At 41.5% G+C, this 19,666-nt stretch overlaps 3 protein-coding genes across 3 annotated transcripts; 2 read left to right on the forward strand and 1 right to left on the reverse strand.

The window, feature by feature from the left end:
• Window positions 1-1,602: 1,602 nt before the first annotated feature.
• On the forward strand, window positions 1,603-10,352 carry naxd (NAD(P)HX dehydratase). The gene is made up of 11 exons (XM_083997000.1): window positions 1,603-2,751; window positions 2,863-3,303; window positions 3,597-3,747; window positions 3,853-3,898; window positions 3,999-4,087; window positions 4,757-4,865; window positions 5,303-5,353; window positions 5,458-5,562; window positions 5,669-5,789; window positions 5,959-6,082; window positions 9,885-10,352. Exons 1-11 carry the CDS (start codon window positions 2,235-2,237, stop codon window positions 10,033-10,035), a joined length of 1,905 nt encoding a protein of 634 aa, XP_083853126.1. The 5' UTR covers window positions 1,603-2,234; the 3' UTR covers window positions 10,036-10,352.
• Window positions 10,353-11,191: 839 nt separating this feature from the next.
• Window positions 11,192-14,910, forward strand: ing1 (inhibitor of growth family, member 1). The gene is made up of 4 exons (XM_083996145.1): window positions 11,192-11,306; window positions 12,534-12,713; window positions 13,291-13,439; window positions 14,026-14,910. The coding sequence occupies exons 2-4, from the start codon at window positions 12,575-12,577 to the stop codon at window positions 14,656-14,658; spliced, it is 921 nt and encodes a 306-aa protein (XP_083852271.1). The 5' UTR covers window positions 11,192-11,306; window positions 12,534-12,574; the 3' UTR covers window positions 14,659-14,910.
• A 525-nt stretch (window positions 14,911-15,435) lies between these two features.
• Window positions 15,436-19,275, reverse strand: ube2al (ubiquitin conjugating enzyme E2 A, like). Its single transcript, XM_083997514.1, has 6 exons — window positions 19,083-19,275; window positions 17,595-17,675; window positions 17,481-17,506; window positions 17,040-17,129; window positions 16,867-16,955; window positions 15,436-16,233 (listed from the first exon to the last, which is right to left on the reverse strand). Exons 1-6 carry the CDS (start codon window positions 19,124-19,126, stop codon window positions 16,105-16,107), a joined length of 459 nt encoding a protein of 152 aa, XP_083853640.1. The 5' UTR covers window positions 19,127-19,275; the 3' UTR covers window positions 15,436-16,104.
• Window positions 19,276-19,666: the final 391 nt, after the last annotated feature.

Consider the following 19,666-nt stretch of genomic DNA (forward strand, 5'->3'; position numbering starts at 1 on the left):
GAGATAAAAAAATATAATGTCATCAAAGAAACAGATGTAAACTTGCAGAAAGCAAACTTTTGTTGTTGTTTATGCCTAAATCTTAACTCTTGAGATGTGCCCATAGACTGTAAAAAAAAAAAAAGGATGTGCCTACAGCTAAAGTTACCTGCAAGGCAAAACTCAGGGAATGTTTGTTTCGTTGTAGCTCATAAGCCTGAAACGCCTCAGTGGGCGGGCGGTAGTTTACACATTAAGTTTTGATCATGTCACGCAAAGTCCTGTATCAAAAAGAAACGTGACAACGTCCTTAACTTTTCCACGGTGTTGATTTTAATCACTAAAAGTTTTAGTCTTGTTTTATTTTGAGATTTGTAGTCCATTTTATTTCAAATTTAACTTTAAGATAATTTAGATTCAACTAGTTTTGAGAACTCATGCTGCGTTCAGGTTATGTTGTAAATACAGAAACTTAAGAGACATTTTATTATTTAACACTTGTAATGCAATACAGCGAAACAAATGCAATGCAATACATTTGTTATTATTCTGAATATGTCTGTGTCTGTATATCTGTGTAATTTACTCTGTACTTCAATTACTGTTGGTCTGTTTGTGTACTTTTTGTTAGACTTTTTTTCAAAAGTGACCAAATGTAGTGAGAAACTAATCATGTTTCTGATTCATGTGAAGCACATCCACATAAACATAAAGTTTAAATGTATAGGCCCAGTACTGTATATGTACATCCAATATGTATGTTCACACAGGTTAACACCAATGTATACTTCTAGGATAAGTGTTACAAAGACAATTCACAGGTACAAATGCTCGTTATTCATTTTTGAACAGCTGCAAAATACATATATAGATAAATAAAGGATTCTTGTAATGATGTGCAAAACCTGTGGAATGTATGCTATCTTGGTTGTATGTTATATTGGCGTAATCAAATTAATAGGAAAAGTTTTTTTTTGTAATTTGTTCTCAAAAAAGTAAAAAATACACAGCTATTATTATTGTTACTGCAATAGTTTACATTTTCATGTTTGTCTGAGCCCATGCACGTCCAAATTTGGTGGGCTTTCTAAATTTTAGTAGTCAGTCGAAACCATTTTTCCCAAGTTGTACAATTATTATTTCATTTAATTTTATAGTGTTGAGTAGTGGGACGTCCAAAGCTGACAATATGATTGGCTTCATTTCCAAAAACCAGCATTTCTAGAGGCCAGTAGACGCAGTGCATCTGCTACCTCTAGTTTACTGCTGTAGTTTCTGCCCTGCTGCAGTAGTAGAGGAATCTCCGAGGAGGCCTTAAAGGCGTCCTAAGCTGGTCTTCCTGTACTGTGCTGTACGGGGTTGGGGAGCCTCATGACCGGGATCGTCCGTGTACAGTTGTCAGCGTTGAAACGCAGTTACAGGATAGGTAAGAGGAAGAAACAACAACACCAGGGAGCTTCTTCCTCTCGTGGGGAAAAGGCTTCACGTGTCGTGGCTGTAAGTCAGGGATAGAGAGGAATGAATGACATGTCGCTGCAGATTCAGATGCTCTCCTTCTGCTCTGCCACAGTCGCTTTGTCGATTATCGCCACATTGTTCTGTCTGAACGAGAGAGGTAAAGTGAAGGAAGTGTTACAAGTTATATTTCCATGTAAAAGTTCCTTTATCTACAGCGTTAGCTTAGCTGCAGCTAAATCCTGCCGTGTTATGTTGCTGTTGTTGTCGAGGAAGAGTTGACAGGTTTGTAACCACCGAGGTCTCTAGGACCCTGCGGACACCTCGGCATGATGGGCGGAGAAAGGTGAAGGTGCCGCTTACAGGACTGATCAGAGGTCAGTTTTAAAATGCGCCCTGTGAAGGTTAAGGGCGAGATAAGAATATGGGATAGCCGATTCCCAGTCAGTTTTATCTCCCGGGTGCCGAGCGACGCATTTCGACTTCGTTAACGACGTAAAAAGAAAAAAAAAAAAGGGACAAACATAGACAGGTTTAAGCTAGCAGCACCCAGAGAGTTGATGTGCACGAGCCACCGGAATGGTTGCCAAGTTGTAAACTTATTACCACGGCAACTGCTGTTAAACAAGCTGAGCGACCGGCGGCTGTCGGTGTTGACATCGTTGTTGTTTGGGACGGCGGCGGCGCCCCGCTGCTTTGATGCAGCGGCGGAGAGCGGAGCCCCAGACGTCCATCATAATCCGCAGTGTCAACATCTGAGGTGACAGCGAACCGTGAACAAAAACACGTCCGGATCCGCGATGCAAGCGAACACAACGCGGGGCTTCTTGTGGTCGGATGTTGAGACGAGGACCTTGTTGAACATCTGGGGGGAGCAGGACATCCAGACGGCGCTGGATGGAAACTTCCGAAACAGCTTCGTGTACCGCGACGTCTCCCGGAGGCTGGCGGCGATGGGGTTTGAGAGGACGCCGGAGCAGTGCAGGGTGCGGATCAAAAGCCTGAAGAGACAGTACCTGTTGGCCAAGGAGGGGAACCTGCGGAACAACGGGCAGTATCACAAGATTTGTAAGTTTTACGACACCATGGAGAGGATTTTGAGCAACCGGCCCGCTCTTGACCCCCAGGAGTTCATGGAGGGCGGGATGGGAGGAGAGGAGGCCGTGGACGGCCTGGAGGAGGAGGATGGAGAGGATGCTCAGGATGTGTACTCCGAGGGCACGGCGGAGTGTCCTTACCCTGCAGAGACGGAGGTGAAGCTGGAGTACCCGACCGTCCCCATCCCTATTCCAGTTAAAGTGACAGTGGGCAATAACAGTAAGTGTTGCCTCTTCATATACAATTTAAGATCATTTCTAATGCTATGATTAGTTTGTTACATGTGCATAAAAAATGCATCACATTATGTGTCACCTCTCTCCTCTTTAGGCACTTCTTCAAGACCGCACAACAGCAGCCAGTCGGCTAGTAATCTATCAGCCAGAGCAACTAAGCGACCGAGGAAGAGGCGCGCTAACTTCCCCATGGAGAAACTGATGGAGCAGTTCCTGGAGCAGAGCGTCCAGGCTGAGGAGAACTTCTACAGGATGGAGGAGCAGCGCCTGCAGGCAGAAGACCGCCGCAGAGAGGTAGAACATTCGAGGGAGCTGCACATGCTTCAGATGCTCGGACAGATGTTCTCCAGCATCTCCAGACCCGGCTCTGGCGCATCTCCCTCCAAGACTGCTCCCACTACCCGCACGTCCGTGTTCTCCAGTGCCTCCCCGTCATGTAGTCGCGGCCAATCCAGTCACCACAGGCGGCCTTCACCGCAGGCAGACTGTTTCCCACAAAAGAGTCAGCTGTCAAACCCAGATCCTCAGGCATTAGGTATCGGCGTCGGTGTCATGTTTGCAGCCTGAAAGGCGAATGTGTGGAGGGAGAATTGGAAATTACAAGCGTGTCAGCTGTTCTGTGAAAGCTCAGTGATGAAGCAGTGGTTCAAGTCGTCACTTGTCCATTTTATCTTTACTTGCAAAGCATTATTATCTCAGTTTTACTTGTGCATCTGTTGTTTTTTTTGTTGCCAAAGTTTTGTCATCTTGTGTCCATGGAAGTAAACACACAGATCTATCTGTTGACTCAGGCATGACAAGTATTCCACTCTTTGTTTATTTCCTCAGTGTTTGAACGCTACTACAGCTCGGGGTCTACATCACACAGAGGCATGGATGAGGATATCCTTTCATTAGTAAGGAGCATAGTCCCTCCACTGACATCCAAAAAGCACAAGGGGCAAGACGGACGTATTGGTATTATTGGAGGATGCCAAGAGTGTGTGAACACCACATCTGTATAATCAGCATTCACCAAAAAAAATGAATATGTCAGTCTATAGAAGATTTACTCTAATTCTTTTACATTTTTATCCCCTTAAAGCTATACTGGAGCGCCTTACTTCGCTGCCATCTCTGCACTGAAAGTGGTAAATAAGAGTTATGACAGATTATGCATTTATTTTACATAATGTAAAATTCCCATTTTTTTTGTTGACGTCTGGTTTTTCTGCTTTTTCTTGTTTCCAGGGAGCTGACTTGTCTCATGTGTTCTGCACCAAAGATGCTGCAACTGTAATCAAATCCTACAGCCCCGAGCTCATAGTTCATCCTGTTCTGTAAGTACTGGATTTTCAGGAGAAGTGTGTATTTCTGTACACTATTAAAAGCTTGGTAACACTCCCTATGATGCCTGCATTCATAACTGAGCATAGATATCTATATAACACATTAGTGACTCTACTTTCAAAAGGCCAGATTTTACAGTTGCCTGTAATTAGTCTACCAACTGTATGGAAAGTCACAAGTTGTTATGATTAACGTGGTGTTTTTTCACCATGACATGCCACAATGGCTGCTTTATAAGCTCTCTCTCTCTCTCTGCGTGTCTGTCGTACCCTCTCAAGGTTTTGAATGTGGAGCCTGTGGCGAAAATCATGTATGATTATAGCATCATCAGTCAGTGCTGTTTATATGTACTCTCATCATAAAGTGACAGAGTAGGTATTAATCCCTATAAGTCATCAAAATCCATTGTGAGTTCATGGTTGCTATGGTAACATTCATAAGACTTTTTATCTGTGAAAAACAATTTTATTTATAAGCAAAGGTGTAAAAAAAAAAAAAAAAAAGGTCAACAGCTTATTAGGAATAAGAGCATTACCAGGCTACTACTTAATATTGAGTGCATTCAATCACATTGAATATGTGTGTCCTTATTTGTGTGTGTGCGCGTGTGTGTGTGTCTGTGTATGCGTGCGTGTGTGTGTGTGTGTGTGTGTGTGAAGGGACAGTCCTAATGCAGTGGAAGAGATTGAAAAATGGCTACCAAGACTGCACGGCCTTGTGGTGGGACCAGGTCTAGGGAGAGAAGACTTGTTACTGAAAACAGCTAAGGCATGTGGAATATATTCACCTTCCCTTGCACAGAAAAGTCTGTTAGGTCGTCTACTTTTTTTTACTACTACTACTATTTGTGGCAATTATTATTAAGCAGACTGAATTGCTTTAATTTCAAGTAAAGAGCCCGTTCATGTTTACCAACCCTGTAGAGGAGCATGAACACAGCTGCTCATAGGACACTTTACCTTCCATCTATCAGTCTGTTGTGATTTAAAAAAGAAATAAATGGACATTTGACATTCAGATCATCTTTCAAGAAAATTAGGAAAATTCAACAGTTGACTTGGAAATATTGCAAAAATCTAACTGGAGTCAGGACCCAGATGAGATAATGCACATGTCCAATGCACAGAGCTACTCAAGGATTTATAAATGATTTTAAATTTTTACTATCTCAAGATAACACTTTTCTCTCTCTCTCTCTCTTTCAGGAGGTGATAGAGAAGTGTAAAGCAAGAGATATCCCGATAGTCATTGATGCAGTAAGTCTTGATAAAATTGAATTCCAGCTGTTGAACAGATGGGATTTTATTAGCAAAGGCATACACAGTCACTGAGTGTGTGTGCCTTTGTTTGTTTTCAACAGGACGGATTATGGCTAGTTACGCAGCAACCATCTGTTATTCAAGGGTACCAGAAGGGTATCCTCACACCTAACATCATGGAGTTCACGCGGCTGTACGAGGCACTGGTGGGTCACTCAGCAGAGTCCAGTCGGTCACCACAGTTGATTAACATTTAACCTTTGATCCTGTGTTTAAATGTTTGTGTGTGTTTTCTGTGTGTGTCTGTCGCAGCACCATGAGTCCATGGACAGCAGTGATCATCAGCGCAGTGTCATGCAGCTCAGTGTAGCCATGGGCAACCTCACTCTGGTGCTAAAAGGAGAACAGGATCTCATTACAGATGGCAGCAAGGGTTAGTATCAAGCCCATATGCAGTGCAAACACAACTTTGTCACACATGCTTTAAAGCTTTACAGCCGATGATTCACTTCTTCCATTAGCCTACATAACTATTTTGATACCAATACTGAGATTACTGTTTTGTTTTTGTCATCTCAAGTTCAGACTTTTTTTTCTTTCAGTGATCTCATGCAGTATTGAGGGCAGCGGGAGACGATGCGGTGGACAGGGTGACCTCTTATCTGGATCCATGGGAGTCCTGGCACACTGGGCTCACGCTGCTTCTGCAGCTGGACTGCTCAGAAGGTGAGGAGATGTTTGTTGGCTGTTTATAAACTTAAATGATTTAGTCCTTGGGCCAGACCAGGATACCGGTATCACTTGAGTGGGCAAAACCTTACCTATACTAAATTGTATTTAGGGTCAATATAAGTAAATTAAAATATGATAGCCTTTTCATATTTATTATATTCATATTTTTATTTTATTTTTTTCACATTTTGTTATTTTCCCCTATAAGCAGATTGTCATTAATTCCAAAAAGAACACAGATGGCCAATAACACATTAAGGGCGTTTTCACACCTGACCATTTGTTCCGAAACAGGGAGCGTTTACGTCATATATCGGTTCGTTTGGTCAGATGTGAACACAGCAATCGCACTCGATGCGGAACAAAACAAGCGGGCCGAGATCGCTTGGGAGAGGCGGTCTCGGCTCGTTTCCATCCGAGCCCTGGAGCGGTTCGTTTGTAGTGAGAACGCAACCGACACATGTATCGGAACAAATTGACTGGTTACCTGGCAACCGGAGGAGGAGGACCACGCAACTGCCCCAAAAACATAATGGAGCATCAGCAGCGTGTCGTCTTGGCCTTTTCATAATGTAGGCTACACAAAACAGGAAAGCCGGTGGCCAAAAGAAAAGAAAGACGCAAACTCAAGCCATGAGTCCACCAGCCTTTCCAAGCTGACCCGCGGCGATCAGCACCGGGCAGAGCTCCGCAAACAACCCCTATAACTACTATATGCCACGCTGCCCGTTTACTAGAAGAAAAAAAGAGTCAAACTGTAGGGTGTGTTAGAGCAGTGGTTCTCAACCTTTTTGAGTCGCGACCCCCAATTTCACATGCACTGCTGTCCCCCCCCGCCCCAACACACAAACACACACACGCCGGTGTGAACGCATGATGAATAAAGCGCAGCGCTGTCCGCGGTGTTTTTTTTTTGCCTTTTTAGTTCTTGATCCCTGCACTGAAAAAAATAATTGGCTGCTGTAGTTTTGTCTCCATGGCCAATATTCCGACCTGGAGGTTTTCATCAGGGCAAAAGAACAAAACAAAGTGACGGAGTTTAAATAGATGCGGGTGGCGAGTTGATGCGGTGTCCACACACCCGGGCTGGTTTATGTGACATGCGGGGACCTGTCGGCGCAGGAGCGAGTGGAGCGTGGATGCAAGCCAATCTCATTCAACCATGCACGGAAAAGGGGAATGACAAGAAAAGTTTTTCTAATTTATTAAGAAACAATGCCCAGGTCAGCAATGCATGCCAAGAAACATGTCGTTCATTCGCCCCCTCCAGCCACATCAACTGGGGTCGGGAGGGACCCCAAGGTTGAGAATGGCTGTGTTAGAGGACAATTCATCTGACATAACTATGACACCTGAAACTGAAAACACAGCTTGACCAACACAACCTGACCACCCCTCTCCCTGTCTCTCTCTCTCTCTCTGTCTCTCTCTCTCTCACGGGCAGTGACACGCTCTGTCATTCATTCACGTGTCAGCACTGAGACAGCGGACAGCACGCTTGGTCACTAGCTAATAATAATAATAATAATAAATAATAATAATGTAGCCTATTAGACTACATTTGTAGCTATAGCACATTATAGGCATACTTCAAGGTCTCGCCCAGCCATAAACCAGTCAGCTTGGGCATTTTTTTTAAATTGAACTTCAACTAAATACTCGTCTGCCCAAATATTAATACGAAATTGAACCTCCTCACTACTGCAAGTCAGCCCGCGGTTCATTGTTGCCATTGTTGCTGATCAGCTGATGGGGTGTTGTTAGGGCCGTTGCTATGGCGCTGTTCCACAGCGCAAAGCGCTGTACCGCTTCAGAATCATGCAATGTGAACACAAACGGCCCAGAAAAAAGAACGCAACAGTTGTATCGGTTTAGTTGCTGAATCGGAACAACTGCAGGTGTGAAAACGCCCTAAAAGTCATTTAACACTCTTTTTGGACATCACACATCATAGTTTTTTCATGGTCCTTCGAGCCGGAGCAAACACCCATGCTGGAAAATGGACCCATGACCCGTTCATGATGGGAGAGAGCAAGGAGAAAGGCAACAGTGGGAGAGAATGCCTCCAAGATATCTACAGACTTAACTTTATGGCAGGCCTCCCCAACAACCACAGGCCTACTGAGGCTGGAAGTGGCACAATTAAGGCTGTCTTTACACTGCATGGTTCAAGTTTCCTCTCGAGTTCCTCTCAAGTTTCCTCATGAACGTGTAAACGGGACAAATGCGCATGGAATCGGATATTGTCAGATCAGATTCAGGCACCCGTTATATGTGGAAATAAATCAGATACAAATCGGATATCTGCCAATACGTCTGCAGTCTAAACAGACAGATCGGATCTTTCCTGGCAATGGTGTCATACGTCATCATCATGATATCATCATGATAATATTAATTCACGTGCCCACGCGTTTTGCTGAACCTCTGTAGCCTGTGATTGACACGTGGGACTGACCTGGACTACCATGGCCAGTTGTCACAGGAATTATAGTGTTTCATTTTCATGGTGTCCACACGTCTGTTTTTGTCCAGTCAATGCGGATCGATACGTGAGGGAGTGTGAAAAAAGAGAGCGCGCGAGACAAACACCAGATTTCGTTTGAGAAAGGCCCAAAGTTGTTAAAGTGAGACTCTCTAACAAGGACAAAACCTTTGATACCTATGACGTCTTAGATGATGGATTGGAGTGCACAATGTTGTTACCTGGTACAGCAGAATATCTGGGCTTGAAAGGACTGAACTGATATCTGGATCCAGTGTTTTAATGTGCACACCACATGGTTGTTCTGTGAGCCGGCACCACCACCACCACCCCACCCAGCATAGTTTTTTCATTCTATCTATCTATCTATCTATCTATCTATCTATCTATCTATCTATCTATCTATCTATCTATCTATCTATCTATCTATCTATCTATCTATCTAATTTGCCTCTACACCAATTGAATAAGGTATTGGGAAGAAATATAATTTGTCAAAAAGTATCCTTAATTAGAAAATACATTGCAATGATTTAGAGCTGACAATCGGCTAATTGAAGCTTATTTACACCTATATTAGATAAATTACTTGAAACACTACAGGGTTTATTATAAGTCTCTATGGCTGGCCAATAGTTCACACCCAAAGGAGAGGATATGATGAAAGAAAGATGATTTCCAGGGAAGGCACTGTTTTCGTTTTTGAACAGCAACAGTCTATTACTTTAAGAGGTGATACATACTATAAAGCTGCCAGTCAGCAAGGTCTATCATATCAAAACTTAATCTAGGGGTGTATAGGAATAAAAAAAAATCACAACTAGAATTTGCCCTCCCAGGTGATACCGATATGTGAAATTTTGGGTCTTGGCCCAAGGACTAATTGTACTGTATATAAAACCTTTAAATGACCAAGTACAGGGCCTACAAAGTGGATTAATTTATATGTGAGCAATTTCCAAAACATTATCCATTTTTCACACATATCTCCAAAGCATCCATCCACCGGTTTCCATTTACTTCACTAAGATATAATAATAATCAAACCTAGAAATTTGCCAGAATAAATTAATCCACCCAACTAAATATTTTTTCTTACAAACACATTGGGTTTGGGGAAGGTTTTTCATGATTATCTGATATTTTATGGATGAAATGATAAACTCAGAAAAGGATGGCAATGGATAGTGCAATTTTTTTAATAATTTACTTCTGTTGTCAAATTTAAAATGTCATATTGTAGAAATGAATGAATATGTCTTAAATGTGTGTTTTTATGCCTTGTAATCCATTACTTTTGTTCTCCTGCAGTGTAAATCCATCAATGGTTGCAGCATACGGAGCCTGTTCGCTCACCAGACAGTGCAACAGCCAAGCTTTCCAGCAACACGGCAGGTCCACCACCACCTCAGACATGATCCAAGAGATCGGCTCAGCCTTCAAAAAGCTATTTGAAAGCTGAAAGGAGCCAACTTAAGTCAGAATTGTTCTTGTCAGCAAGATATACTGTATATTAAAACATGCACAATTCTGCCCTCTTAAAAACTGTTCATACAGACTACGGGTTGATGGATGATGGCGGAAAATGTTCTCATCAAGTTGAATATGAATGAAGATCACAAGTGTGAACTGTTCTCTGAGACAATGCTCAGAATCTGGTGAAAAATAGTACACATGCTGGTCTGTTGACAGCCCATCAAAGAGATGTGGTCTGATAAATTGGGTCACAGGGGAAAAAACAGACACTTGTTTGAATTTTGAAATAAATAATACATTTGATTTTTGTGTGACTGGATTTTTGAACAAGTTCTTAAAAGTAGCCTACATCACAGCAGTTTGCCTTTGTAGCCACAAGGTGGCAATGTTGACTTTCAACATAGAGACATCATGTTTACCAATACACTACTGTACTACACAGTCACTGAGACCCCTGAAAAACCTTTAAGTGCCAAAGAACGGTTAAGTCTGAGAGTGGAAATATAAACTAATATGTCCACATGAGATAATAAAATAATAGAATAGATTAATACACCCTCTTTAATTAATTCATCCGACCAATGTGTGTCGGTGCCTCGCAGGACACAGCTGAACGTATTCCTTTCACGCGCGTTAGCTGTATGGAAGCCCATTTCTGCCAATTGATAGGAAAAAATAGAAGATTTAATAACTCGAAATAATGAGATACTTTCTTCTATTTTGGCTTAGTATCTTATTATTTTTGACGAAGTATCTCATTGTTTTGACTTGGTAACTAAAATAATGAGATAACTCATTATTTTGACAAAGTATCAGAAATGTTGACTTGCTAACTAAAAATACTGAGATACTAAGTCAAAATAATGCGATACTAACTCACTATTTTGTGTAAGCTATTGCATTATTTTTGACTCGTCAAATTTTGAGAAAGTATAATTATTTTGAGTTAGTAACTAACAAAAAAATAACATTATTTTTGACTTGTTAACTCAAAATAATGAGATACAAACTCATTTTTACTTAGTTTCTAATTATTTTGAGTTATTAGATCTTATATTTTTTCCATCATGTGGCAGAAATGATCTTCCATAGACCCAGCTAGCATTAGCCACATTAGCTCCTGTAGCAGCAGCAGCAGCAGCAGCACAGTCTGCGCACACGGAGCGGCGTTAGCAACAAGAGCAGCAGCATCACGGAGGGTTAAACGTTAGCGTTTGCTACAGAAAAGCTTGGAGGAAAAACCTAAAACGCACACAGGTAAGTTATTCCCCGAGCCATTTACCTACTAACTACACGACTGCAGCATATTGTGTAGCGTTTGTTTTTGCAGTGTTTAACGACCTAGTCCGTTCAGTATCGGTATTATGTTAAAAGGCTAGCAGAAGCTAATTTGGTGCTAACACGTAAATATGACAGAAAAAAGACTAATAAGTGTCGAAACCGTTGCTATATAAAAACCTTAGCCATGTTTTAAACGTACGTGATTTGTTTGTGTGTGGCGTTTGCGTGTTGATTTAACGAATCTGTAATTGTTTACATCGTGGGTGAATGAAGAAGAGGTGGTTGAACGATTTTTCTCTCCTGGCGTTGGATCATCTACGAGCCGACCCATTGTAGTAATATCATCTGTTTAACTGTGTTGTCAATTAAAGCCACAAGCAGGTTGAGTAATAAGTATTGTAAGTGTGTTTTTTTTTTAACGATTTCCCGGCTCAAACTTGTACCAAGGAGAAAGTTGGTGAACGTGAACGTTACTTGACGTTAACGTAAAGTCAGCAGCAAGGTAGTTAGCGTTAGTAATCATGACTAGGACTATATACTATAGAAACTCAGCCTGTTCGTTAAGTTAAATTGTTTTCACGGGATTTTTCTGCGTTAGTATGTCTGTTTGTGAAACATTTACATGCATCCTCCTCGGTAACGTTACAGTTAACCGACTAGCTAACGTTACTATTTAGCCTTTGCTTTCTTCTCCTCCGACCTTGCGTTATAACACTGAGATGCGCGTAATGTACTTTCTCATAAACCAGAACTCATCTGCTTCGTATTATTTATACTCGTCCTACCCATGTATGTGTGCGACTTGTTAGTGCCAGTAACCTCCTTCTCTGTTGGCAGATTCCTGTAACACGTAGCAGCTTTTTTTTTTTTTCTCTCAGGATGGCTGACTGACTACAGACCAGCTGCCCCCTCCCCCCTTCTCCTTCTTTCACAGTTTGACCGTGCAAGTCTCTGTGTTTCTAGACAGATCTCAGATAACCCGCACAGGAAAACACGATATAAACACATTGCGGTGGTGTGCCTTATAAAACACACGAGAGATGACATGCACAATGATTTATGTGAAATTTAGAGACGGCTGATGCAAAGTGAATGAGGTCATTGTTGTCAATGGGAAAAAAAGCATGTTACAGAAGCGTGTAGACGGGCTACTACACTACACCATCAACATATTGAAGAACGACCTCTTGTTTATTATTACAGGTGCAGGTGAAGCAGTGACCTGTGTTGAAGACTGATCCGTGATGTTGAACCCGACCAATGGTGACCCGGGTCACGTTGTCGTGAACTATGTGGAGGAGTATTTGGACCTGGTGGAGTCACTGCCATTTGACCTGCAGAGGAGCGTGTCTCTCATGAAGGAGATAGATGCCAAGTATCAAGGTAAAGAAAACAGTCAGTCAGTCTGGGCTCTGATATGCAATATATACTGTATACACCCTTTACACTACAAGCATAAAATATTAAAGAGGGTATAGGAATTAAAATGGACTGACTTGCAACTCACAACATATCTTACTTGACAAACAGAAATTCCCTCTAAAGTACATGGCATCAGGTTCCTAAAAACCCATATTCATAACTTAATTGCAGGTTGTAAAAAATATACAATGGTTGGTCTTGTACTTACTAACTGAACTCATATTACATTGATTAAATTGTTGACAAGTAACTCAAGATAGACAGTAGTACAATATTATTTGAACCCACTACTCTTTAAGCTCTCCCAGTAGATCTAGCCTGTCAACCTCCACTGAAGTAGTCAGTATTATTTATAGTAGTTGCTCAACATAAACTTAGCCTCATTCACTGCACATAATAGACAACCAAGCTGGTCATTCATTGTCAGTAAATAACAAGCTGTAGTAGGTAATTTTTTTAGAGAATATGTGGAGCATCATTCCTCCTACCCCCAGTTGATTGTTTGTGCATGTTTCCCCCCCCCCCTCTTGTTTGGCAGATGTTCTGAAGGAGCTCGACGATGCTTACGAACGGTATCGCCGGGAATCTGATTCACTTCAGAGGCGCAAACTTCAGTTATCTATTCAGAGGGCGCTGATCCGCAGTCAAGAGCTCGGAGATGAAAAGATCCAGATCGCCGGCCAAATGGTACGAAGAGAACACCCTGCAGCTGTTTCAGTAGAAATGTTTGCTGGCAAACTTCCAGTGACTGTTCGAGGATAGAGAAGCGCTTTCATGTAACATCTGCTCACAGCAAACTACTCTCAGTAAATGGAAACACAAAAAAGGATTTATAGACCTGCTAAGTGACTGATTTGTTTTGTGGTGTTTCAAGTTTTCACTGAATTGTTACTGAAATCATTACCAGAGAAAACTTCTTTGACCATTTTCAGGACTCCCTGCTGTGAACAACAAATTAGATTATTATTGTTACATGCCAGAAAAATAACAGCATATTTAACTTTCCCCTCTGACATGTGTTTGGTATCTGATAGTTGAAATGAGAAGTTTAAAATGCAAACTGTATTGCTTTGTCTTGTGAAGTTTCAGCCAAGTCTTAACACAATTGGATAAACAAGTTTGAGCTCAACGTGTATCTAAGGAAGACTGAACTACAGCTAAATGTATGTAACTTTATAGAATATAACCATGTATAACTTAAATTAATGTTCTTTCTTTCTTTCTTTCTTTCTTTCTTTCTTTCTTTCTTTCTTTCTATCTTTCTTTCTTTCAGGTGGAGTTGGTTGAGAACCGAACACGGCAAATAGACTGGCACTCTGAGCTTCTCCTCTCCTCTCAAGAAGTTCCAGAGAGCCACGTTCCTACAACGACATCCACGACAACCACTGCAGCAACCATGATGTCCACATCATCAGCCACTGTCACTCCAGGCAAACCCAGCCACCACGATAAGAAGCGTGAGGAGGTCACCCCCAGCTCAGGCAGCGTAGACAAGGCTGGTGGGAAACGTTCGAGACGTCAGAAGAACGGGGAGACTCGTGAAAGTTACGGGGGTCTGGATCACAGCGAGGAAGGAGGAGTGGGGGCGTCCCGGGAAAAACGGGCCAAAACATCTTCCAAGAAGAAGAAACGGTCAAAAGGAAAGTCCGAGAGGGAAGTGTCACCCGCCGACCTGCCCATCGATCCAGATGAGCCGACATACTGCCTGTGTGAGCAGGTGTCGTACGGCGAGATGATCGGCTGCGATAACGACGAATGTCCCATTGAGTGGTTTCATTTCTCCTGCGTTGGGCTCCATCATAAGCCCAAAGGAAAGTGGTACTGTCCCAAGTGCAGAGGTGAGAATGAGAAGACCATGGACAAGGCCTTAGAACGGGCCAAGAAGGAGAGGGCGTACAACAGGTAGCTCGCTCTACCTGGCCGAAAGAACACTACTGCATACAAATGTAATTTTATGTCCTTGTTTCCATTTGATGTTAACACTGTTTCAAACAAGAGGGATCTTGTACATAGTTATTTTTGTAACTGCTGCATAGCTGAGAAACAAGATTGCTCCATCCCCATTTGTAAAGAACTGACACAGTACAGTACACCCTGCATGTTTGTAGCCAGCTGTCCTGCACTTAAATCCCCCTTGTTGTCATCATGCATGTCACGTTTCCCACTCCATTATATATGCTCAATTAAAGTAATAAACCATTTCTAAACAAAGAAGAATTTTATGGTCTTTAACATCTTCCAGAGGATGAAGCGAAGAATCTGATGGATGTGATATTCTGCAGTGTGCTGTAGCTTTCTACCACAATTATAGTTATTCACTCTTGAGTGAGCAGTATGTTTACATTTCAAACACGTATAAAAAACATTTTACATTATCACTTTAGTACAGTATTTTAAAATATACTCAGATGTGTTAAATACTGCTGTTGAATAAGAGTATCTGCAGCCCAACAACAGAGCTTAACCTTCAAATACTGCCATCACTGAGCCTCATCACCCACGTTAGGCTAACATGTTTGGTGCAGTTATTACATTCATAGTCATAACCACACCTTACCTCATGGGCTGTGACACTGATTTAGTTGTGGGTGTTCCTGGGACACATCATGAATGTTAACTTATATCAAAGCAAGAAAAGTCATGTTGAGCTAAATAATCGCAAAATCACAAAACAAGCATATGATGAATTTGCCTTTTTTATTTACAAGTGCTGAAAAAAATGACATGGGAGACAACCAGTGCAAAATCTGTACATAAATTCAGTTGCAGGTATCTTATATACATGAGTACAGAACAGGAACGTGAATACACTCTTACTGTCATGCATGTAACAGAGTTCACAACACAGCAAAGGACACGGTGTAAAGATGTCTGATTTAGTTGTAGTCCGTGATTCTCAGGCTGCTCATTCTCCCAAGGAAAGGTGAGGTGATCACACTGGAGCCCAGACAAACTTAACAGAACAGATCAGGGCACAACAGAAGAGGACCCATGACTTCACTGATACACCCTCCAAAGATGTTTAACATAATTAGTCATGGGGAGTTATTACAGCAAGTTAGAACACACCAGAATTTTTGGGTAATGGCCCACAAGTCCATAGTGACAAAACATCAAGGCAAGATTCAGCACATTTCCCCTGATGGACTGGAAAAGGGGGATAGTATAGAAAAAATAAATCCCTCCTGGCGGGTAAGAAAAAAACATTCTATGAAAGGAAGTTGAAGGTAAAGTGCATAAAAGCTTAAAATCAAAAAGGGTTGGGGGGGGCCCAAAAATTAAGAGGTACTCCACTAAAACTCGCGGCACACACAGCTTTACAATGGAGAGAGCAGTTATCAGGATTGTCAGGTCAACTGTCTCTCCAGCTTTGTTCTACAATGGCAGACACACGCTTCTCGTACTCCCGCTTGTTCTCCTGGTAGAGCTGGGCCGCCTGACTGTTGGCTGGACTGTTGGGGTTTGGTTCATCGAGCAGAGACTGAGGAAAAGAAGAGCAGGTTTTTTTTTTAGTTTTAGTTTTAGTACATCCATTCCAGTGACGTGACAGCTCCAGGTTCGTTATGCAACCGGTCAGTTTGTCGTCTGACTTTTGCAATCACCAAAAATCTGGTCAAAGTCTGACTCCAGATGTCATTTCCACACATTATTCAGGCTTTTTTCTTTTGCTTTATCACTATTAATTACCGTGAATAAAAATTAATTGTTCATGAAAATAAGTTAGATTCACAGAAAAATGGTTACATAGTTTCTCCATCTCGACTGTATATGCACACAGTTGTTGTACTATTGATTTTGATAATCTTTTAATCGGTTTAAATTTCTTTTGAAAGGAACAAAAGCCAAAATTCCAGGTTCTTGTTTAGTGTTTTACAATTGTGGAATTGTTGAGTTTTGGACTGACAACAAATTTGGGCACTTTCAACATTTTCTTAGTTGATAACTCAAGATTAAACTAATTAGGCCTATGTACAAAGTATGTCTGGTTGCACCTCTGTACCTTAGCTATTACAAACATTTATCTGATCATGGATGTGCAAATTCTTCTCCATTTCCCCAGGTTTTTTTTTTAGCTTTAGGTTATAAAATAAAGTCAAATAAGATACGTTCTTACCTGGATAGATGTAAGAATAGAGGACACATCATAGGTGGGACTCCAACGATTCTGTAGGATGTCCAAACATATACTGCCATCTGCATAGACTGTGGATAAAAACAACAGTTACCCACAAATGTCACCAACACCTAAATGTGCCATGTACGAGGTATAAAAGTCAATATTCCTACCATTTGGATGAAACATCTTTGACACAAATCGTACTGTGGGGGGTTTGTTGGGGTATTCTTCTGTGAACTCTACAATTAGTTTAAATGTACCTGTGACAAAGACAAAAGGAACAAAAAAAGATTTATGAGCAATTAAACCTGAACGACTGGTTCAGGTAAGAAATACTTCAAGGCAGGAAAAGTGTGTTGGAGCAGTGGCTTGTCCTGACCTGAACAAAGACCCCCCCCCCAACCCCTAACTCCACCACAATGAAAAGAATATTTACAAGTAAATGACTACAGCATAGCGGGACACGATGATAGGATTTTCCCACCTGAGGCATCTATGTAGCAATACCCCGAAACTGATAGTTTAGTAAAGTTACGATGTTGGACATCATTCAGGTGTAATACAGAGGCTTACTACACACAATAAAGTCAGGAACAGAGTGAGTTACTTACCATCCTCAAAGGGTGTTCCTTCAGGGCTGTGAGGTTAAAGAAAAAAAGGGTATTTCATCATTTGTTTCACACACAGCGTTGTATGCACTTATGGGCTGTATATTAATGTCTTACCCAAATATGACTGCATTCCACACCATGATGTTGTTTTCAGATGGGGCGCCACTAACACCAGCTGGAGGATCCTCTTGTAGCCTTCACAACAAGAGAGAGAGAGGAAAAAAGTTATAACAGGACCTCCAAATTTGTACTTGATTTATTCAGCCAGACAACAGAGTCAGGTGAATCCCATAATGGCACAGCCTCTTTAATCATTTAACCACATCCACAATTCATATTTCATATACACATGAGTGTCTGCTACTTAGCAGTGACAGGAACAGTGGTACGCAGACACAACTGCCATACAACAAATTAAAATATTATTATTTTATAAACCTGTGACATTTATTCATTTGTCTTTTAATTAATGCTACAAATGTGTATTTAAACTGCCTTGTTTTGTGATTAACTTTCCATTCAATCCATGTTTAAGTATTACCATAGAGGAAGCAGAGACTCTCTTAATACTAACCCCAGCTATAGAGAACATTTGGTTAAATGTTGATAGTGAAACTTTGCCTCTCTTTTTTTGATTATAAAACCTTGTGTGAGGTCTCAAACCATTGTTAACACACAGTCATCATGAATTAAGAAACATCTCTAAAGGACAATCACCTCCCTCATTCTCTCTTAATGAGGAATCCGCAGCTGTTGAAATAAAAGCTTTTTCAGATCTCTATGCCACCAAGCTCATTTAGATTTAAATATGAAGGACTGTATTTGGTCGTAGGGCCAGGCAGGGCAGTTAGCGGGTTAGTTAAAAAAAACAACTCTCTTTCCGGTGGAAAATATTGTTGTTTCTGTTGTAAGAACAACACCTTTTGAAGCTAACTTAAAACTTGTACACCGTGGCTTCCCCCTAGGGTCTTGCGTTGGTTTTCTCAGTTTCAGCTCAATTTATTTGACTGTAATTTAAAGGATACTGTTAAGAAACGTAAAGCCATTGTTTTAGAGTTCATATGACCTAGTTGCTTCCTAACATCTACCACCAAACTTTGATTACTTAACCCAAAGTGGAGAGACTTTTCAAACCTCACGTTAAATGATGATTAGCAACGCTCATTATCAGGTGATAATGTTAAAATAGGAGCGGTAAATCAACGCCAAACGTAAGTATTAAATGTACCCTTTCCCTGCGATTTCGTAACAAATACATCGTATGTGGCATTTAAATGGAAAGAGGTTTTCATAATTAGACAGGAGTCGTAAACGGTAACAGTACTCGACCAACATGCTAACTAGCACTGTTAGCTCAGAGCTACGGACGAAGCCTTCTTCTAAAATTAGCATTTATTTAACTTATGTGTTTCAGGTTCGTAAAATACACGATACAAACTTAGTATTGGTATCAAAACATCATCTTACTGTGGCCAACAGGCTTATATATAGATTTAATAAGAGTGAAAAACACACCGTCTGGTTACGCTAATAAGCTAGTGCTAGCTGTTTTGACAAATCATAGCTAACCAACATCATCGGCATAATTTCTAACCAACTCACCGTTTAAAATCTCTCATTAGTCTCCTTCTGGCCGGGGTTGACATGGTTTAACTTGTGAGACACACACTTGACAAACTCCGATACGTGAATGGGGTCTTATCTTATGAACAAATTGTTGTTTTTTAAGGTTATTTGACACCCCAACGACAGCCCCGACTCTTTCTCTCGATAATCCTGACTCTCTGGTTAGCCCAGCTAGGTTTACTGGACGATACCATGTTAGGAAAGGAGGGGGGTGGTGGTGGCGCAAATGCCACGTTATACGAAAAATACATACAACGGTACAACAGTTAAAGCCATCCTTTCAGGTTTAACTGTATTCACTGTAGTTGGATCTAGTTACATAACCGTAAGATACATGTATTTAAAATGTTATTTTTTATTTTAAACAGCATTTGTTTCTTACTCCACCCCCCCACCGCCCTTTCCCGTTGAAGGCGTCGTCTTTCGCGGGGCGTGGCCACAGTGACGTGATGTTTGTGCAGCGCTGCTATGATGAAGGTCGCTCCCGGTGACAGGTGACTGTTTGCTGGGTACACCACCACCACAGTTGGGCCCCTACACGTGAGGCTGTACTGGGGTAG

Source organism: Trachurus trachurus (assembly GCF_905171665.1).
Source record: "Trachurus trachurus genome assembly, chromosome: 21".
Taxonomy (NCBI): Eukaryota; Metazoa; Chordata; class Actinopteri; order Carangiformes; family Carangidae; genus Trachurus; species Trachurus trachurus.

Excerpts from the sequence above, each read along its gene's own strand:
- naxd (XM_083997000.1), top strand. The coding sequence starts at position 2,235 with ATGCAAGCGAACACAACGCGGGGCTTCTTGTGGTCGGATGTTGAGACG. Across the intron at positions 3,748-3,852 it reads ATTATTGGAGGATGCCAAGA|CTATACTGGAGCGCCTTACT; the intron begins GTGTGTGAACAC and ends ATCCCCTTAAAG. Across the intron at positions 4,866-5,302 it reads TGTTACTGAAAACAGCTAAG|GAGGTGATAGAGAAGTGTAA; the intron begins GCATGTGGAATA and ends TCTCTCTTTCAG.
- ing1 (XM_083996145.1), top strand. The coding sequence starts at position 12,575 with ATGTTGAACCCGACCAATGGTGACCCGGGTCACGTTGTCGTGAACTAT. Across the intron at positions 12,714-13,290 it reads GATAGATGCCAAGTATCAAG|ATGTTCTGAAGGAGCTCGAC; the intron begins GTAAAGAAAACA and ends CTTGTTTGGCAG. Across the intron at positions 13,440-14,025 it reads TCCAGATCGCCGGCCAAATG|GTGGAGTTGGTTGAGAACCG; the intron begins GTACGAAGAGAA and ends TCTTTCTTTCAG.
- ube2al (XM_083997514.1), bottom strand. The coding sequence starts at position 19,126 with ATGTCAACCCCGGCCAGAAGGAGACTAATGAGAGATTTTAAACG. Across the intron at positions 17,130-17,480 it reads AGGAACACCCTTTGAGGATG|GTACATTTAAACTAATTGTA; the intron begins GTAAGTAACTCA and ends TCTTTGTCACAG. Across the intron at positions 16,956-17,039 it reads AAAGATGTTTCATCCAAATG|TCTATGCAGATGGCAGTATA; the intron begins GTAGGAATATTG and ends TTTTATCCACAG.